The sequence below is a fragment of the Vipera ursinii genome (genome assembly GCF_947247035.1).
Source record: "Vipera ursinii genome assembly, chromosome: 12".
NCBI classification, from domain to species: domain Eukaryota; kingdom Metazoa; phylum Chordata; class Lepidosauria; order Squamata; family Viperidae; genus Vipera; species Vipera ursinii.
This window is the reverse complement of record NC_139525.1, coordinates 9,082,833-9,098,830: the sequence shown is the minus strand read 5'-3', so window position 1 is coordinate 9,098,830 and position 15,998 is coordinate 9,082,833. Positions and strand designations below refer to the sequence as shown.

General features: G+C 45.0%; 1 protein-coding gene across 4 annotated transcripts in view; it reads right to left on the bottom strand.

Moving 5' to 3' along the window:
- MID2 (midline 2) overlaps positions 1–15,998 on the bottom strand; it is a 143,133-nt gene that overhangs the window by 37,926 nt on the left and 89,209 nt on the right. For all 4 annotated transcript variants that reach the window (XM_083371984.1, XM_083371987.1, XM_083371985.1 and 1 more), the window contains one exon: positions 7,382–7,489. In XM_083371984.1, coding sequence (XP_083228110.1) covers positions 7,382–7,489 — 108 coding nt within the window. The remainder of the gene's footprint in view (positions 1–7,381; positions 7,490–15,998) is intronic.

Sequence of the window (15,998 nt, the reverse complement as noted above, 5' to 3'; positions counted from 1 at the left end):
AAAACATACGAAGAACGGTTGCAGGAATCGGGCATGTCTTGTTTAATGAAAAGAAAGACTAAGGGGAGACATGGTAGCAGTCTTCCAATATTTGAGGGGCTCCTACAAAGATGAAGGGTTTTCCAAAGCACCAAAAGACAAGAGAAGAAATAATGGCTGGAAACCAACCGAGGAGAGAACCAGCCGAGAATTAAGGAGAAATTTCCTAACAATTAATCAGTGGAAGGGGCTTGCCTCCAGAAGTGGTGGGTGCTGCATCACTGGAGGCTTTCGAAAAGAGAGTGGATAACCATTTGTCTGGAATGATGTGGGGGTCTCCTGCTCGAGCAGGGGGTTGGACTAGATGACCTCCCAAGTTCCCTTCCAACTCTACTATTCTATGTACCCTGGCTCCTCCAGAGTCCCTGGAGCCCAAAGGAAGAGTGCAGGAGCATTCTGCATTACTTTGCCACCATTACTGCAAAGACTGTGCAATGGACCTTGTCTGATCCCCTCTCTGGCGCAATGTTGAGTAAAAAGGGTTGTGCGTGGAAAGCTGTTGTTTTATCACAGCCGCCCCTTCCAGAGAGAGATGCACCTTGCGTACCTAGCTCCACCCGATTCCTTCCCTAGGATTACTGGATTATTTCTACGCTTTGCAGGGAAAAAGGGAAACACGACAGCAGCTCTCCAAACACTTCCTTGCCAGCTTCGAAATCTGAGCTGAAGTAGCTGCCAACAGCAGGCTGTCCGTCTGAGCTCCTCTCTGACAAGTGATGGGAAACTAGAAGAGACCCACGCCCACGGCGGCTGAAATGTGGCAGCATCTTTCTCTGTGGGTGCCTGTCACTTGTCGAAGAAGGGGCAATTAACCCTTGCCCCAGCGGCAGCCTCAACTCCATTCCTACGTTCCCCTTTGCTCTGCTCAAACTTTTAGAGGGCTGTGTTTTTTCTTTCTTTCTTTCTTTGATTTTGCTGGGTTTTGTTTTTTATACTCTTGCATCCAGAAATCGTAGATGGAAGGCAATACAAAATCTGCAAGCAAACATCAGCTTACAAAACAAGAATTCACAGGAGGGGTCCTCGGTGCTCTCTGAGCTTGGTTGTTTTTCTTGCAGACGTTTCACCCCCCAAACTAGGTAACATCATCAGTGCTAGAAGGGAGTGAGCTTTCTGGAGAGGAGGAGGAGGAGGAGGAGGAGAAGGAGGAGGAGGAGGAGGAGGAGGAGGAGGAGGAGGAGGAGGAGGAGGAGGAGGAGGAGGAGGAGGAGGAGGAGGACAACAACGACTATGGGGTCCTTGGTGCTCTCTGAGCTTGGTGGTTTTCTTGCAAATGTTTCATTACCCAACTTAGGCAACATCATCACTGCTAGAAGGGAGTGGGTTTTGTGGAGAGGAGGAGGAGGAGGAGGAGGAGGAGGAGGAGGAGGAGGAGGAGGAGGAGGAGGAGGAGGACTATGGGGTCCTTCATGCTCTCTGAGCTTGGTTTCATTCCCCAAACAAGGTAACATCATCACTGCTGGCATAAATGAAATGTCTGCAAGAAAACCACCAAGCTCAGATGGTACCAAGGACTTCTCATTTCAACCCTGAGCTACAAACATTCTCCTTTGTTGGCAAGAATTCACAGCCAGCCATTCCATTCCCCACAATCTCAGACTTGGGGGTTAGATTCCCACACTGTAGCAGACCAAAATGAGGTTGAGCAAAGGCTTCAGCGTATGGTGGAAACCCAGCCCTTCTCTTAGCACGTTGGGTGAACCAGCCATCACAGTGCAGTTAATTTGTTTGGGTATTGATTGTTCTGCACCTACAAGCACGGTGTGTTGTTAACCTGAATTTAAGAAGAAGAGTATGGTGTGACCCCAGCCACTGTCAATTTCTTTCTGTTTCCCCACCCCCACCTCTTTGGAATGGAATATTTCAAAATCAGTTTGTGGGTTTGTTGCTTTTGTATCTTGTGTTGAACCCATGAGAGTCCTCCCAGATGTTCACAATACTTTCCAACTTCTCCTCCTCTATTGTCTCCAAAGGAAGAAGGAAGAAGTCAAAGAAAGCTGCTGAATGCAAAAAAACAAAAAAAAAACAAACCCAAGCCTCAAAACCTTGCTTGGTTGGCTTGAGGATTTATTTTAGAATTCATAATATTAGTCTCTCTCTCTCTCTCTCTCTCTCTCTCTCTCTCTCTCTCTCTCTCTCTCTCTCTCTCTCTCTCTCTCTCTCTCCTCTCTTTTTTTCCTCTCCTTTCTCTCTCTCTCTCTCCCCCTCCCTCCCTCCTTCCCTCTCTCTCCAATTCCTATTTTCTTTCTACATGACGCTCCCACCTAATCCCACCTTAAAGTTTCCTCCAGCACAAAAAGTCTCTTGGTTACAGGCAAGAAACTGTCACTGAGAAAATCAGAGCTGAGGTAGGAAAGAAAGCATCCCCTATTTCTGGCAAGGCAGAAATGGAATAAATTTTTTAAAAGCCGTCAGCTATATTGTCACAATACCATTAATGAGAGGGAAAATAAAACGCAGGGAATGCTATCAAAGATAAAACGGCAAACACTCAAAGAAAGCAGCACCAAATATGATGGCAAGCATATCTTACACTGTCTTGTTCCAGTTTTTAGCCAAGGGGAAAAAAAGACGTAAGAATAGAATACAGAATAACGGAGTTGGAAGGGACCTTGGAGGTCATCTAGTCCAACCTCTTGCCCAGGTAGGAAACCCTATACCATTTCAGAAAAATGGTTGTCCGGTCTCTTCTTTAAAAACATCCGGGTTTTAGGCAAGTTGTTCCACTGTTTAATTGTACTAACTGTCAGGAAGTTTCTCCTTAGTTCTAGGTTGCTTCTTTCCTTGATTAGTTTCCATCTGTTGCTTCTTGTCCTGCTTTCAGGTGCTTTGGAGAATAGCTTGACTCCCTCTTCTTTGGGGCAGCCCCTGAGATATTGGAAGACTGCTGTCATGTCACCCCTCATCCTCCTTTTCATTATACTAAGGTAAAGGTAAAGGTTCCCCCGCACATGCGTGCTAGTCGTTTTCGACTCTAGGGGCCAGTGCTCATCTCCGTTTCAAAGCCAAGGAGCCAGCGCTTGTCCGAGGACGTCTCCGTGGTCATGTGGCTGGCATGACTGGATGCCAAAGGCGCACGGAACGCTGTTACCTTCCCACCGGAGTGGTCCCTATTTTTCTATGTGCTTTCGAACTGCTAGGTTGGCAGAAGCTGGGACGAGTAACAGGCGCTCACTCTGTTACGCGGCACTCGGGATTCATTATACTAGACACACCTAATTACAAATTACAAATGCCCAAATTACTATTTGGGTTTTCAATTTTTTTTAAAAAGTCATTTGATGGAGACAATCAGCTATACTCATCTTATAAGGCAAGAAGATTGCATCCAGAAGTTGTGGGTGCTCCAACACTGAAGGTTTTTAAGAAGAGATTGGACAACCATTTGTCTGACATGGTATGGGGTTTCCTGCTTGAGCTGGAGGTTGAACTAGAAGTCCTCCAAGGTCCCTTCCAATTCTGTTATTCTGTTCTATCTATGGAGATCCTCAATCATCCAAGTCATGGTTGTCCCAAAGGTGCTTCTTCCAAAAGACAACTGGGTTTTCTTGGGGGTTTTTTTCCTTGAAAACATTTCACTTCTCGCCCGAGAAGCTTCAAGAAGAAGAAAAAAACAAGAAAGTTCAGCTGCCTTTTGGAAAAGAACCTTTGGGACATATGGCAAGTAGCTTTAAACATACTGTAACAAGATTAGGGCAGTCCTTTTATTTCCTAAAGGGACGCGGTGGCTCAGTGCGTTAGGACGCTGAGCTTGTCGATCAGAAGGTCGGCAGTTTGGCAGGTCGAATCCCGAGTGCCGCGTAGCAGAGTGAGTGCCTGTTACTCGTCCCAGCTTCTGCCAACCTAGCAGTTCAAAAGCACGTAAAAATGCAAGTAGAAAAATAGGGACCGCTACGGTGGGAAGGTAACAGCGTTCCGTGCGCCTTTGGCATCTAGTCATGCCAGCCACAGGACCACGGAGACGTCCTCGGACAAGCGCTGGCTCTTTGGCTTTGAAATGGAGATAAGCATCGGCCCCTAGAGTCGGAAACAACTAGCACGCATGTGCAGGGGAACCTTTACTTTACCTTTACTTTATTTCCTAGGGTTAATCTTACCGAAGTCCCTGAGCTGTCTAGAGAGAAACAAGCATTGGCCAATTCCAAGCTCTGATGAACAAGCAAACATCCTCTTCCCCCAGCATAATGCCTGAAATCTTCTCTTTCAGATTGAAGGAAGGAGGTGAAAAGTCTTGGACCAGGCTGAGGACAGACACATCTTCTGATGGAATTGTACATTTACAGCCAGTGACAATTTAATTGATGTCAGATGTTGTGCTCCAGTCTAGGCTGCCCCTGCTATCTTGTCACAGTTGGCCAAACATAACTAATAAAAAGAGGCACTGGCCAGGGGCATTGTGTTGCTGTTTAATCCAACAAGGTGCTGGAACCCAATTTGATTTCAAGAACAACGTGACTTTCTATAATTGCCCAGTGTTGGAAGCTCCAGAGTAAAGAAAGAACAAGAAAAAAATTGGCAATGTCCCCAAAGACTGTTTACTACTGCCTGAGCAGATAGCAAAGAGAAAATCCAGCAGAAAATAAGCAAAAATGGTGGAGGATTTCTAACCAACAAAGAGGGGGAAAATTGCTTGGTGCCTGAAGGTCTCCAGTTCAATCTTTGAACTCTTCACTGCCAAAACAAGGGGTCTGAAAGGAAGCGATTAAACAGGTCTAGAGAACTTTTGTGAGTTAGGGAGTCATGGACCTCAATAATGGACACTCCTTCAGACTCACCATAGTCCTGCCCCATTAGAATTTAGCATTCTTTTCATTTTTAAATCTGAAGGACGCTTGTTGCAAAGTCAGACTAACCTACTGAGCCAGTTTCTAGCATCACGTTTATTTACAAGAGTGCTTTTGGGTCTTGAGTAAGCTCTAGATGCATTTTGAAAAAGTAAAAAAATTCCGGGTGCCTTAAAATGGGTCCATAACTATCAACGCAAGTTGGCAGGAGTAATGCAGAACATTTTAGGGAACTGAAAGACAAAGAAGAACTTTCTTCAATTTGTCCTCTTAGTAAATCAGCGTTTTATGGCTTGCTATACCCATCAGGACAGTTGTCTTGTGAATGGGCAATCTTCCCACGATGTCATTATGGGACAGATATTTTAAAAATGTGAAATGTCCCTCCAGACCAAAGAAATTGAGGTTCCCCCTGGAGTTCATGGACAAGCAGTCCAACCTGGTTCGAGAATAACACTTGTATTCTTGGAAAAGTTGACTCTTCTTGCATAAAATGGGCTTTGCTCTCCTAAGAAATGATCTTCTCTCGGATATCTTCTGGGTTTCTTCAGCAGGAGATTTAACTACAAGGCAGCTGTGCAGAACAATTAGCACCTTCCTTTCATCCAACCTGCCAAAATCTGCTGGTCGCTCCATTCCTGCCAATCTTTCTCTGCTCACCTTCTTTCTTCATTACTGGAAAATGTCACAGCCAATGCTATGCAGAAGAAAGGTGCTCATTCCAGCAAACAGCAGGCAGACCAGGCTTCAAACAGCTGTTTGCACAAGGAAATGACTCTCCTGCTGAGATTTAATGGGTTGATGGATGGTTCATTTATGCCCAAACTCATCAAGAAGATGATCCGGAGATAGAAAAGGGGGAGGGAGAGTCAAAAGGAGAGAGAGAGATACCAACTCCTGGGGAGATGAGCATGGTAAAATGTCAAGCAGATTTTAATCTATCTCCAACCCCTTAAAAATGCTTCCTCCTTTGAGGAGGAAGTCCTCAAGGAAACGTCCCGCCTTATCCTAATTCAAGGAGAAACTAATCAAGGAGAGAGGCAACCCAGAACTAAGGAGACATTTCCTGAGAGTTAGAACCATGAATCAGTGGGACAGCTTGCCTCCAGAGGTTATGGGTGCTCCATCGCTGGAGACTTTTAAGAAGAGTCTGGACAACCACTTGTCTGAAACGATATAGGCTCTCCTGCTTGAGCAGGGGTTGGACTAGAAGACTTCCAAGATCCTTCCCAACTCTGTTATTCTGTTCTGTTCTGAGAAATGTCAGATTTCATAAACCAAAGTATTTGACATCTCAAACCAAAGATCTATTATTGCTATTGACATCAAAGCAAAACACTTTGCCCCCAGCTGTCAACTCTCCCTCCTGTTCCCCCCCCCTGCCCTTGATGCCAAATCTAAGAGGGTAGAAACACCACTCAGACATTTTCAGAAATCCAAAGCTTTGACACGAGAACACACAAAACCCTCTTGCTAAAAAATATTCTCCCCCAATGGGGAAAAAAAAACCCAATCCTGAAATCATAATTGCTGTCTTTTTCTTCATTATTTTTGGGGAGGTGAGTAGTTAATATGATACGTGTTAGCTTTGTCAGTTATGCAGTGCATTCTGGCATTGGGGGTCCCTTTTCTGCTGGTCTTCTACCTTCTAAGATTCTAAGGAATAATTTTAATTTCAAGCCTGTCTTGGGAATTTCAAAGAATCGAAGCTGGGCAAGGATCGTACCTTGCAGGAACTCATCTAGGAGCAGCTGCAACTCATGGCACAGAAGGAAGAGTCACCTGGCCACATTTCCCTGTCTGATTCACACGGCAGAGAGATTTGTAATGCCCACATAACAAACATCTTTTTTTTTCATTCGAAAACTGACAGTCTCGGCACACTGTGCCTTTACTGTCAGGCCAACTTGATGTGGTCACTGAAGGAGCTGCTAATTTTTCTCTGATGGCTACGTTCATGAATATTAAGTTGGTAGTTTATGAACTGCTCATGAATATTAAGTTGATAACGGTGTACTTCTTTAGGGAATATATTTCTGTGGTGGCTGGTTTGGGGAATCTGACCGTAACAATCATACTTATTGTTATTAAAGTATTAAGAGCTGTTGGGGCACAGTGGTTAGAATGCAGTATTGCTCACTGCCAGGAGTTCGATCCTGACTGGCTCAAGGTTGACTCAGCCTTTCATCCTTCCAAGGTCAGTAAAATGAGGGCCCAGATTGTTGAGGGCAATATGCTGACTCTGTAAACCGCTTAAAGAGAGCTGTAAAGCACTGTGAAGGGGTATATAACTTTAAGTGCTATTGCTATTATTGCTGCATTTTGCAGTGGAAACCAAACAGTTGGACAACGGAAGAGTTGATCTTCTGGAAAGTAGTCTATAAGCTCATAAAGGGAGCTGGCTTGCCAACCAAATAGGGCATTGTGGTTCTATCACACCAAGAGAACAGCTGCCCTAAAGAGAGCACTCAGAAATAAAGTGGGCTTCACGCTCAACCAGCAGTTTCTGTTAACCATTCCAACTCCACTCCCATCTCCTAACAGCATCGCTGTCCTACCTTCGTCTCTTTGATCTTGACAGCGATCACTTGCTTGCGCTGGCGGATGATGTCCACTAACTTATCGCATTCCTCCATCAGTTTGGCCTCATGCATGGCTGTGTTTACCTAAACAGGAGAGAAAATGGAGGGGAAGGAGGACCCAGTAAGAATGGAGCAGAGCGAGGACTATGTATGTCCTGTCTATAGCAAATGCTATAAGAGTTTGGTCCAGTGGTTAAGGCAGTAGGCTAGAAATTGGGAGACCGTGAGTTCTAGTCCCACCTTAGGCATGAAAGACAACTCTCTGACTTTGGGCCAGTCACTAGGAGACTGTGAGTTCTAGCCCTGCCTTAGTCATGAAAACCAGCTGGGTGACTTTGGGCCAATCACATGGAGTCTGTGAGTGGAATGACTTGCCTTCAAAAGTTGTGGATGCTGCAACCCTGGAGGCTTTTAAGAAGAGATTGGCCACCTATTTCAGGAGTGAAAGCCATGTGGGTGTCTTTGAGCCAGTCACTCTCTCTCAGCCAAACCCACCTCACAGGATTGTTGTGGAGAAAAAAAGGAGGAAGAAGAAGGAATGTTACGTGTGTTTGCTGCCTTGAGTTACTTATAAACAGTAATAAAGGTGGAGTAAAAACGTGTTGCACCCCAGAAGAGGTTGTCATGGCTGGGTTGGAAACCAGTGGCCTTCCTGATATTGTGGGCTTACGTCTCTCCTCGTCCCTCACAGCTGGATGATGAGAGATGAAGCTCAGCAACATCTGGAGAGTCACAGATTCCAGCAACCTCTAGAATAGACACCTGGCATCTGGAGCAAGGGGGAGACATCGTGTTTTCATCTGCCGTGTGTTTTCCCCAACAAAATTATACCACTATTCCAACTGAGGCTCAGGATATATCTGTGGGGTAGCAGGGCAGATTTTGAGAATTAAAACAGCCCTTGGGAAAAGGGACAAGCATCACCTCCTTCCCTGTAGCTTGCTTGCTCTCCCTGCTGCCTCTTGAGACTACTTTTCATTTTGAAAAATGGTGCTCTATTACCAATGCACACCACACCTTCCTGCCTGATATGAAATTTCCCCACGGTGATTATTTCTCACTGGTCTACTCATCAAAAGCCAAGCATCGGCTGGGTGGAAAAGAGAAGACACAAAAAGCTTTTCTGTAAAGTTTAAGAAGATGGCTCTGGGATTATGGGTGCATATATATGTTTGTGGTTTCAGTCCACATCAATGGTGAATTCCTCAGAGTTATCCAGATACGCATCAGTGCCTGTCTTCAGATTTGCAGATTATTGAAACATGCTCAGAGCAAGTGCATTCATTCTTATCTTACCAATTATGTGGGGCGGGGGCTCATCGCAGTTTTTTAGCCAAGGGAGCCAGTGTTATCCGAAGACACTTCTGTGGGTCATGTGGCCAGTATGAGTATGTGCCAAGGCATGTGGAATGCTGTTACGTTCCCACTGAAGTGGTACCTATTTATCTACTTGCATTTGCATGCTTTCGAACTGCTAGGTGGGCAGGAGCTGAGGCAGGAATGGGAACTCACCCCACCCTGTGGGGTTCAGGTCTCAAACCCGGGCTGTCAGCTTTCCAGCTGACAAGCTCAGTGTCTTTAACCAAAAAAACCCACCAAAAATGGCTGCACACATTCACCCCCCGTCCCCCTTTCAAACATCACAAACATCACATAGAATGGAAGAGCTCTGTGTTTCCACCATGTGCAAGTTGGTTTGTTTAGCATGGCCATGCTAGTCTTTCCTGGCATCTGCGAGCCATTTGAAGCCAACGGACGGAAGGCTGTTTAACACAGCAGACATTTTTCTCCATGAGTCATTGCCACCACATGCCATGTCATTAAAAATGGGCACTTTTAATCTGTTCATTTTTCCCCCTAATACGAAAAGGCAGCCTCTGGGGAGGAAGGAAATAACCATGAAGATCAGAGAAGGAAAAAAAAGAGGCAGTTATATCTCTTTTCGCAGGGGTTCTGACAAAATTAGAAAATGCTAACATTTAGAAAATGTTAACGTTTTGCATTGCAGGAAATCCTCCTATACGCTGCACAATTAATTCCTCAGGAAAGGGGAGTGAAGCAAATAGATGAGGGGGGAAATTGCATATTGCTGAGATTTTTTTTCTCCAAAGGCCAGCTGAGTTTCAGGATTTCTGGCTTTGCTAAGAGGGCGTGATCGGTCTAAGGGATCAGGGCAGAGAAGAAGAGATGGCGGGGCATCTCTTTAATATTAAAACCCTTTCCTGCCGCATCGTTTGCTCTTTTTCTTTGAAGACTGGCTAGATGGAAGCTCACTAAAATGGAGAGGGGAAAAAATGCATTTTCTTCAGCTGTGCTAGAAGGGGCAATTGACAGAGCTTAAAACTTGTAAATGAAGTGGAAAACTGCAACCCCGAAGGGGGTGTTCTGAAGCTTCCCAATTGAAAAGAAAATTGCAAATCCCATTTGACGCGACCATTACGGGGTTCCGGGTCTAACCAGAGGCATCCGGTGTGGGAGGAGGAAAGGGGAAAGCAAGAGATTGGCATGGAGAAGGAAAAGATGTCTATGAATGCATGCACTTTGAATGAAAAAAAACCAAACAAAAACAAAATAAAACTGAAGCACAGGAATTGCTGAGCGTAGTAGAATGAAAGCTGCTGGATATTTAGCAGGCAGTCTCTGGAGATCTATACAGAATGTGGGGTTGGGGTACTATCCTTGTTTTAAAAAGGGGGGCGCAATGGCTCAGCAGTTTAAGATGCTGAGCCTGTCAGCTAGAAAAAACGACAGCCTGGGTTTGAGATCCAAGCGCCATGCAGTGGGGGTGAGCTCCTGTTCCTGCCTCAGCTATCCAAGGGATTGATAAATGTCTGGGGGTCAAAAGAGGGTCAGTGGATGTCAACAGAAACAGACTGAACCTAGTGCAGCATGGTGATTTAAAACTAAAACTCAGATATTACCTACTTAGGTAATTATTATCTATTTATTATTACTATTATATGATTTATGGCAGAAATCAGCCAGATGTTTAGATTCGATCTGGCATTTTTGCCCACTTAATTGAGTCCTTCCCAAGAACTTGCAGATAGGCAGATGTTGTTTGATGGTGTTAAAAGAATTGTCGCAGGATGTAAACTGTCCCAAGTAAAGCTGCCTTTTGCAATTGACTGGTGGTGATTTTGTCAATGCTGATAGCGTTCAAGTGGTGCTCCAGATATTTTGGGATTGCACTGAAGGCGCCCATCACTATATCGGTACTATCTTTGCTTTTTTTTTTTCCTCTCTCTCTCCACAGTTGTTCTATTTCTATTTGCAAGGTCTTTATATTTTGTGTTTTTCTCCAGTTCTTTCTGTTATTCATAGTACTATTCATGTAAGTGGTATTCGTGAAATTAAAGGGGTCGATAAGCGAAAGTGTTTGGGAGCCCTAATCAAGCAGCTGCAACGAAATAACTCATCTTCCCAAATAAGTAAAGTTGCTGTCTGGCATACAGTTTTCATTACCCAGATCAGCTTCTGTTGAACAGCTCAAGGTCCAAGAGCAGGTGCCAAGGGATTACAGCAAAGGTCATGGCAATGTTGCTTAAGTTCGGGTAGGATAAATGCATGAAGATGTGTGTGTGTGCGTCTCTGTCTATATGTGTTAGCTAAGGAGCATATGAAGGAATCAATCTATCTTGCCCTATTGAAAGAATAAATTGCTAGGCGTCTGAAAAGATGCCCGCTTTGATCTAAGAATCTCAGCCGAGAGACGAACCTCAATTACCAATAATAATGTTAGGACAGAGAAGGCAACTTCAAGGCAAATATACCTTTTCAACTTCAAAAGGAGAAGGCTGTAAAAGCAGGACACGTTGGCAGGTTCAGGGGCTTGGAAATCTGCAGCTAAATCCTAGCAACCAACTGCAACATCTGCAGTTAAACTCTAGGAGCTCTCGAAGGGCAAAATTATTATTATTAATAATAATAATAAGCGCAGAAAGACAGCCGGGCACTGTCCTCATCATTGCTTGATAGTATTGTAAATGTGGAAAAAGGGTGAAGATTTTCGGGCAAAATCCAGACCTCTGTTTCTTTTACTGTTTTCATCTTCAACATTAGAAATGTGCCTTGCTCAAGCCCTTCTCTATTAATCCAGCTCTGTCCACGGTCTTAAAGTCTGTGCAGAATGGCTGCAGAAGTGAGAAGCAGCAGCCCTTCATATTTGCTAGTTTCAAGAGTTTGTATGGACGGGGTTTTTTTTAATGCTGTAATTAAAACCACAAAAATGCAGCAATTGCAATCCAACAGATGGAAATAGAATTCCCTCAAAGGCTGACCCAATTTCACTACTTCATCAAAAGACCATTTTCCTTCTGGCATTTTCAGGCATTGCCTCTTCTTGCTTCCTTTGCCTGGGTCCATAGATATCTATATATCTACATACTGTATATCCCTTATATATCATTAAAACCAACATGAGAAAGAGATAGTCCAGTCCCGATAAAATTTGCAGGGACTTAGGTTTTTCTACAAAAAAAATTGTTTTAAAATGATCAGTGGTAAGGAAAAATTCTTAGGGAGAATTTTTATATATTATATATTTATATATTATACATATAAATATGATGACTGCAAATTGTATCCGGACCTTACTATCTTTTCCTTGTGTTGGTTTGAATTAGCACAGCATGCTACTTAATCAATGCCATACACCAAAAGAATTGCAATGAGTGGACCGTTGAGTGGGGGAGAGGGAGGGATAAATGGATGAATAGATAGATGGATGGATGGATAAAGGGATGGATGGATGGATGGATGGATGATTTGGGTGGGGGAAAGAGAAGAACACTCTAAATACCAGATTAGCCTGGACAAGATTTAAAATGCTAAACATCAAAAGGCAGGACCGATTTAAGGGATCTTGCCTGGTGTCAACTAGACCAATGGGAGCTAGGAGACAGTTCCACAGATGGTTACTCAATCCCAAGTACTGCTTTTTCCTATCTGAACACTCTTGGTCTTCAGGCCCAGTGGTGGGATTCAAATATGTGAACAACGGGTTCTCTGTGTGGATGCTGCTTCTGGAAGTTCTTTCTGGGCTTGAGCAACAAAAAAATTAGCTACCAGTTCTGCCAAAGTGGTGCGAACCGGCTGAATCTCACCACTGTTCAGGCCTATCTGAATAAGCGAAGTCTTTTTAATCATGGGTGGGGGAAAAGACATTCGGTGGGAGGGTTGCCTTTCTTCAAGAGTCAATGTCCCTCAACATCATTATTGAGTAGAGGTCGTTCCAGGGAATGGAGCCTTCCGTCATTCTCAAACACAAACACACCTTTTTCTACCTTCTCCACATTCCAGTTTCTCACTTCCCCTTTTCTGCCTCCCATGGGCAAGAAATCCAGTTTGGCCAAAAGCCTCCTCTGATGTTGACTTCAGGGCTTCTTTTCTATACTTCTATAATAAGGGACGCGGTGGCTCAGTGGGTTAGGACACTGAGCTTGTCGATCAGAAGGTCGGCAGCTTGGCGGTAGAATCCCGAGTGCCGCGTAGCAGAGTGAGCGCCTGTTACGCGTCCCAGCTTCTGCCCACCTAGCAGTTCAAAAGCACATAAAAATTCAAGTAGAAAAATAGGGACCGCTACAGTGGGAAGGTAACAGTGTTCCGTGCGCCTTTGGCATCTAGTCATGCCGGCCACATGACCACGGAGACATCCTTGGACAAGCGCTGGCTCTTTGGCTTTGAAACGGAGATGACCACTGGCCCCTAGAGTTGGAAACGACTAGCACGCATGTGCAGGGGAACCTTTACCTTTTTATAATGAATTATCCTACAGGATGCAGAGAGGGCTTCGCAGAACATCTGGGGACCAAAGAGCCATCCTTTTTGTTCCCAACAACTGCTTTGAAAATCCATACAGACAAATACTACCCCCAAATTACATTCTTTAAAAACATCAAACTCTTGATGGTGTAAGCCCTCATGGGGGTCACTTCCACTCCTTTCTTTGGTTCCCCTTGACCAAATCAAGTCTCCCCAGGAGAAAAGGTCTTTCAGAAAGGGCAGCTAAAAGCCAACAAGCAGTTAGAGCGAGAGGCTTTCCCATTGCCTTCACAGAGAGGTTGGGGAGGAAAAGGCACCTTTGATCCCTTTCATCTGCCTTGCTTTTGATCAGGAGGCAGGGTGAGTAAAAGGAATGCACCACTTTTGCTGGCATTTCATAGGCCAAGACCCCTGGATCTATGAAATTGGAGAACTGATGCCTCCACAAATGCAAGATTAACCTTGTGGAAAAGTCTGAAAGAAGAAGGGGAAACGGGGTGAAATGCATTCAGCTGGAGAATGGAGACACCAAGATGTTTGAGGAACAAATGGGCCACTCTTTAGAAGGGAGGAAAGAGATTGTTGTGTTCTTGCTTTGCTTTGACTCAGCTTAAACCAAAACCAAAGACCGCCATCTTTGTGTGCAGCTGTTCTACGTGATGAGGATCCACCAGAATTGTGGCTTGGGGCATCTTCCACTAAGGTATTCTCAAGATATCCAGGACAAGTCCCAAATAGCCAGGATTGGCATTGATCACAATGGATGGATTCAAATCTCTGTTCGTTTGAGCTTCCTAGTATTCTGAGATAAATCCCTAACTCATCTGACAAAGCCATGTAAAGCATCCTGATTCTGTCAGGCCCAGCCCAAGAATGATACAGAACAATCTAGCCAAAGATGAGTTCTTTAAACGGCCACACCAATAGACAGAATCTTGCCGGACTAAACCTACACTAAAGGTAAAAGTTTCCCTGTCGAGTTGTGTCTGACTCTAGGGCCCAGTGCTCATCTCTGTTTCTTGGCTGAGGGAGCCTGCAATGTCCAAAGATAATTTCCGTGGTAACGTGGCCACCAAAAGTATGTGGAACTCTGTTACCTTCCCTCCGATGCGACACCTATTAATCTACTCGCATTTGCATGCTTTCAAACTGCTAGGTAAGCAGGAACTGGAGCAGCTCACCCCATTGCAAGGAGCCCAGGTCTCAAACCTGGTCTGTCAGCTTTCCAGCTGACAAGCTCAGGGTCTTTAACCACTGAGCCATCCCACCTATACTAGTATACCAAACCTATACTAGGTAAAGGTAAAGGCTCCCCCGCACATGCGTGCTAGTCATTTCCAACTCTAGGGGCCAGTGCTCATCTCCATTTCAAAGCCAAAGAGCCAGCGCTTGTCCGAGGACGTCTCCGTGGTCATGTGGCCGGCATGACTAGACGCCAAAGGCGCACGGAACGCTGTTACCTTCCCACCGCAGTGGTCCCTGTTTTTCTACTTGCATTTTTTATGTGCTTTCGAACTGCTAGGTTGGCAGAAGCTGGGACGAGTAACAGGCGCTCACTCTGTTACGCGGCACTTGGGATTCGACCCGCCAAACTGCCGACCTTCTGATCAACAAGCTCAGCGTCCTAACCCACTGAGCCACTGCGTCCCTTAAGAAAACCTATACTACTCTTACCCTAATAAGATATACCTGGAAGATTCTAGGGCGTGGCTCTTCTTACTCTCTTCCTCTGTCTCTTTTCCAGCTCTGGGCTCTGCTGCCTCTTGTCTTGCCCCTTTCCTTCCTTCCTGGGAAACTGCCACTTCTCTTTAGTCCATCACACTACTTCCCCCTTTCGTAGAGAGAATCCTCAGAGATTCCTCCTCTCCAGATATTTGGAGACTGCAGCTCCTAGAATTGCCAGAAGCCTAAGATTTGTTTTGAGAGTTGCACTCCCAACTCATCTGGAGCTGGGGAAGGCAGTTGCTCAATGAACGTCATCCAGGGCCTCTAAACGTTCAGAGTGTCATTTCAGAAGGCGGCAATTGCCTGATTTAACCAAGCTAGTAAAAATGAAGTGGCCTTTGGCAAGAGGAGTGCAACTTTTCAACCAAATTGACTTCTCTGATTATGGAACCAGCAGGTTCGACACAGTAGGGCTCCCCTGTGCATTTCTATAAAGCATGTGGCTGCAATGGCACATGGTCATCTTCTAGTCAATAGGCTCCAGGGGACAATATATTCTTCGGTGAACTTTAAACAGTATGCCTCTTCCTAACACTTCCGGCTGGGGCTGCTGATGGTTCTTCATTAATTTAGCTTTGCAGCCTCCGCTCTGGCCAGCTCAGGCCACACACTGGGGCCTTTTAGTGGCTGAGAAGTAGGCGGCCAGTGGGCGGGCGGAGGAGAAAGAAGATCAATCTGCCTTCCACAATGAGTTGTTTGAAAATAAAATTGCTGCAAACAAAGATCAAATCCTTTCACCAGCAGAGAGATCAGCAGAGAGGGCACTTGCAGAAGGAAGGGGTGGATAAGTGTGGGTTCAATCGATGGAATATTTTCTCCCAAAGCAGCAACATCAGCAGAAGTGGATGGGGAGATCATTAGCTGGAATTCATATCACATTTCCGTTCGCAGCATCTCAAGTACATCCAGAATCCTGCACCTGGAGATGGAACACTGCCAAAATGATGGTGGTGGTGGTGATGATGATGTTAGTCATTCACTCATGTCCAATTCTTGATGATTCTATGGCCAAGGCCTCTCCACATCTTCTGAGGTTTATTCTTCCAAACTTCTCACTCTTTAGAATGTTCGTACACCCTGAGGATGTATGAAGTCTGGAAGCTTG